This window comes from Sinocyclocheilus anshuiensis, unplaced genomic scaffold (genome assembly GCF_001515605.1).
Source record: "Sinocyclocheilus anshuiensis isolate Anshui unplaced genomic scaffold, SAMN03320099.WGS_v1.1 C32923317, whole genome shotgun sequence".
NCBI classification, from domain to species: domain Eukaryota; kingdom Metazoa; phylum Chordata; class Actinopteri; order Cypriniformes; family Cyprinidae; genus Sinocyclocheilus; species Sinocyclocheilus anshuiensis.
In genome coordinates this window covers 1-1,769 of record NW_015620953.1, presented here as the reverse complement: position 1 = coordinate 1,769, position 1,769 = coordinate 1, and the positions used below count along the sequence as shown (strand labels likewise).

Below are 1,769 nucleotides of genomic sequence, written 5' to 3'. Positions count from 1 at the left end.
GTCGCTTTGGATAAAAGCGTCTGCTAAATGACTAAATAAATATAATATATATATATATATATATATAGGACATATTTTATCCACTCAAGTTACATGATGACACCTATACCTGGTGGTTTGACAGGGTAAGTGCTGAAATAACCAGTAGTCAGTAGAGGTTCTGTCTGATGAATCATTTCCTCCAACAAATTGCTGTAACAGCTAAATCTGTAGCACTCTGCACAGGTAGGGGTGTCCTCTGAAAACAACAGCAACAACAAAAAAAATATGGTGAACATTAAGTGGTTAATGACTTACTGCAAAATAATTTGTGAGGGACTCACCTGAGGCTACAGGAACTGAAGGCTCTTCTGGGTGCAGAAGGTGGAGGTACACTGTTTGCTGACCCATCTCCACCCAGTTACTGTGACTGTAAAAGTCCTACACACAAACATATGCATACAACAGTTTGATTATTTTGAATCACTAACAATATTCTGTTAAAAAACAATAAAACTACAATGCTACAAAAGTCTAATGGCCAATATAACATGTGACTGTAATAATATTACAAATCGAGTAATATTGGCAGAATAATAAATATAATGTTGTCAGAATACAACAACCTGTAACGAATGGAAAAGCTGACCCAGGCTACGTCTGGCCCCCTGGTACTCTTTAGCCTGGGTCAGCAGAACTGTCTGGCCCCAGAACTCTCGCAGCATCTGTGTGGCTCCTTCCACTCTCTCAGAGTCAAAGTGGTAGACTGGATCAGAGCATGTGGAGCTCAAGAAATCCATTTCAGCGTTAGCACTTGCTACCTCACCCATTGCATGCCAAAACCCTCGACCAAGCCCAGTATACTGGAACAAACATATCAGTGAGACTAAATCTTCAAGTCATCACTATGTTTCTAAAAAACATTACCAGAATTAATTGCATTCAGCAGTAAAAAGCAACAACTGGAAATATTCACTGGCATGAGACCTACCAGCTCCTCAATATCTACATCATGTTGAAGTTCCATCATTCTGCTCAGAGTTTCCATTGTGATGTTCATTATAGCCTGTTCTGTCATGTACTGGTGTGTGTATGAATCCCAGGACAACGTTAGTACACGTGACCAGAAGTTGGGAAGAAAGGCTTGACATATTGGCATACAGTAGATGAACAGCACCAGGACACACTGGTGGGTCAAAGTCCAGGAGCTCATCCCTTCACACATCATTCCACATTGGTTAAAACATCTAAACTTTTATAGAAAGATGCATCACCTGCAAAGAGTTACATGTGGTGAGACAATGCTTTCATAAGGTTCAAACAAGCTGTTTATGTCTACAGGATGCGGTGAGCTGTTTTATCATACACACGTCACTCTGTTTGCCTATTCAGAGTGGCAAAAATAAATATAAACAAACTTAGATTTTTGCCTTTTTAAATAAATAAAGTCAATTTTTCAATTTCAGTTCACTTTACTGTTAAGGATTTAAATGGCAGACCTATATATTTTCAAGATTATATAGATACTGTATATCACATATAGAAACCAGGATTTTGTGGCAGGTATTGTTTTAAGAAAGCTATTGTTTTTATTTACAAACAGAGTATTTATCTTTCAGTTCCAACCACAGTATTAATATTATTCATTATAAAAGTACACAATTAAATTATATTTGATTGTGTTTTTATGTCAGATTTGGGTGTGGCTTCGATCCACCTGTTCACTGTTTTCACCTGCTGATTAAATTATTTTTTTTTGTTGTAATGCATCTATGAATTTCATTTTTTTT

The 1,769-nt window shown here is 37.0% G+C and overlaps 1 protein-coding gene across 1 annotated transcript; it reads right to left on the bottom strand.

Annotated features, from left to right (window-relative positions):
• Positions 1–109: 109 nt before the first annotated feature.
• Positions 110–1,249, bottom strand: LOC107683099 (von Willebrand factor A domain-containing protein 7-like; the record flags this gene model as incomplete). The annotated part of the gene is made up of 4 exons (XM_016479186.1): positions 971–1,249; positions 606–842; positions 324–420; positions 110–238 (listed from the first exon to the last, which is right to left on the bottom strand). Coding segments are annotated over exons 1-4 (700 nt in total), but the record flags the coding sequence as incomplete, so codon positions are not given.
• Positions 1,250–1,769: the final 520 nt, after the last annotated feature.